This window comes from Salvelinus sp. IW2-2015, unplaced genomic scaffold, assembly GCF_002910315.2.
Source record: "Salvelinus sp. IW2-2015 unplaced genomic scaffold, ASM291031v2 Un_scaffold2139, whole genome shotgun sequence".
NCBI classification, from domain to species: Eukaryota; Metazoa; Chordata; class Actinopteri; order Salmoniformes; family Salmonidae; genus Salvelinus; species Salvelinus sp. IW2-2015.
In genome coordinates, this window is record NW_019943473.1 from 52,889 (window position 1) to 55,438 (window position 2,550).

Below are 2,550 nucleotides of genomic sequence, written 5' to 3' on the forward strand. Positions count from 1 at the left end.
AGATACGTACCTGAAGGCAGGGTAAAGTGACTAGGCATCAGGATAGATTATAATAAGGTATTTGAGGTAGATACGTACCTGAAGGCAAGGTAAAGTGACTAGGCATCAATGAAACACAGTCAGAATCATACAGCAGACTAGAACATGGACAGGAAACAGCAAAAACATTCTTCCTCAGGTCTAACAAGGTCTAACATAATCTGTCCAATAAGATTCCAGCTATAGAACAAACTTGTATGTTGAAACATTATATATTATGTTGAATATTATATTAAGTAATTGCTACATCTACTATGTAAGTCATATGTCTAATTACCTTAGGTTGGCCTATATTATATCATAACTTCCATATGGCATTTTACATATCGCCAGATAATGCATCCCAAAATGACACTCAATTCCCTGTATAGATCATTACTTCTGAACAGGGTCCATAGGGTTCTGGTCAGGAGGGTCCATAAGGTTCTGGTCAGGAGGGTCCATAGGGTTCTGGTCAGGGCCCATAAGGTTCTGGTCAGGAGGGTCCATAAGGTTCTGGTCAGGAGGGTCCATAAGGTTCTGGTCAGGAGGGTCCATAGGGTTCTGGTCAGGGTAGATATAACTAAGAGTATTTGAGGGGTAGATAGATGTACACTCTGAAGGCAGGGTAAATGACGACTAGCAACAGATAGATTTATAATAAGGTTATTTGAGTAAGATATGTCCTTACCGCATATAGCTTCAGTAACTAGAGCACAGGGATAGATTATAATAAGTATTTGAGTAGATATGTACATTAGCGTTCAGGGAGTGACTACATCGGATAGATTTATAATAAGGTGATTTTGAGAGTAGATATACCTGAAGGCACGTTAAAGTGACTAGCATCAGGATAGATTATAATAAGGTTTTGAGGTAAGTAGATATGTACATGAAGGCAGGTTAAAGTGACTAGGCATCGGGATAGATCTATAATAAGGTATTTGAAGTAGATATGTACATGAAGCAGGTAGTTAAGTGACTAGAGCAATCGGGATAGATTATTAATAAGGTATTTGAGGTAGTATACTGTACATGACAGGTTTAAAGTGACTAGGCATCGGATAGATTATAATAAGGTATTTGAGGTAGATACGTACCTGAAGGCAGGTAAAAGTGGACTAGGCATCAGGATAGATAATAATTAAGTATTTGAGGAAGATACGTACCTGAAGGCAGGTAAAAGACTAGGCATCAGGATAGATTATAATAAGTATTTGAGGTAGATACGACCTGAAGGCAAGGTAAAGGTACTAGGCATCAGGATAGATTATAATAAGTATTTGAGTTAATACTACCTGAAGGCAGGTTAAGTGACTAGGCATCAGGATGAGATTATAATTAAAGTATTTGAGGAAATACGTACCTGAAGGAACAGGTAAAGTGACTAGGCATTCAGGATAATTTATAATAAGGTATTTGAGGTAGATACGTACCTGCAGAAGCAGGTAAAGTGACTAGGCATCAGGATAGATTATAATAAGGTATTTGATGTAGATAACGTACCTGAAGGCAAGTAAAGTGACTAGCATCCAATGAAACACAGTCAGAATCATACAGCAGGACTAGAACATGGACAGAAACAGCAAAAACATTCTTCCTCAGGTCTAACAAGTCTAACATAATTCGTGTCCAATAGATTCCAGCAATAGAACAAACTTGCTATGTGAAACATTTATTATTATGTTGAATAATTATATTAAGTAATTGCTACATCTACTATTAAGTCATATGTCTAATTACCTTAGGTTGGCCATATTATATTCATAACCTTCCATAGGGCATTTACATATCGCCAGATAATGCATCCCAAAATGACACTCAATTCCCTGTATTAGATCATACGTTCTGAACAGGGTCCATAGGTTCTGGTCAGGAGAGGGTTCCATAAGGTTCTGGTCAGGAGGGTCCCATTAGGCGTTCTGGTCAGGCCCATAAGTTCTGGTCAGGAGGGTCCATAAGGTTCTGGTCAGGAGGGTCCATAAGGTTCTGGTCAGAGGTCCCATTAAGGTTTGCTGGTCAGGGCCCATAAGGTTCTGGTCAGGAGGGTCCATAAGGTTCTGGTCAGGAGGGTCCATAAGGTTCTGGTCAGAGGTCCATAAGTTCTGGTCAGGAGGGTCCATAAGTTTCTGGTCAGAGGGTCCATAAGGTTCTGTTCAGGAGGGTCCATAAGGTTCTGGTCAGGAGGTCCATAAGGTTCTCGGTCAGAGGTCCATAGGTTCTGGTCAGAGGGTCCAAGGTTCTGGTAGAGGTCCATAGGGTTCTGGTCAGGAGGGTCCATTAGGTTCTGGTTCCAGGAGGGTCCATAGGGTTCTGGTCAGGAGGGTCCATAAGCTTGGTCAGGAAGGTCCATAAGGTCATTCTGGTTCAGGGAGGTCCATAAGGTTCTTGTCAGGAGGGTCCATAAGGTTCTGGTCAGGAGGTCCATGGAGGTCTGGTAAAGTCCTGGTTCTCAGGGTCCATAGGGTCTGTCAGGGCCCATAAGTTTCCTGGTTCAGGCCCATAAGGCTCGTGGTCACGGAGGTCCAGGAA

At 41.5% G+C, this 2,550-nt stretch overlaps 1 protein-coding gene across 1 annotated transcript in view; it reads right to left on the bottom strand.

The window, feature by feature from the left end:
- Window positions 1-414: 414 nt before the first annotated feature.
- Window positions 415-2,550, bottom strand: part of LOC139025016 (uncharacterized) — a 2,567-nt gene continuing 431 nt past the window's right edge. The window contains exon 2 of the mRNA XM_070440033.1: window positions 415-601. Coding sequence (XP_070296134.1) covers window positions 415-601 — 187 coding nt within the window. The remainder of the gene's footprint in view (window positions 602-2,550) is intronic.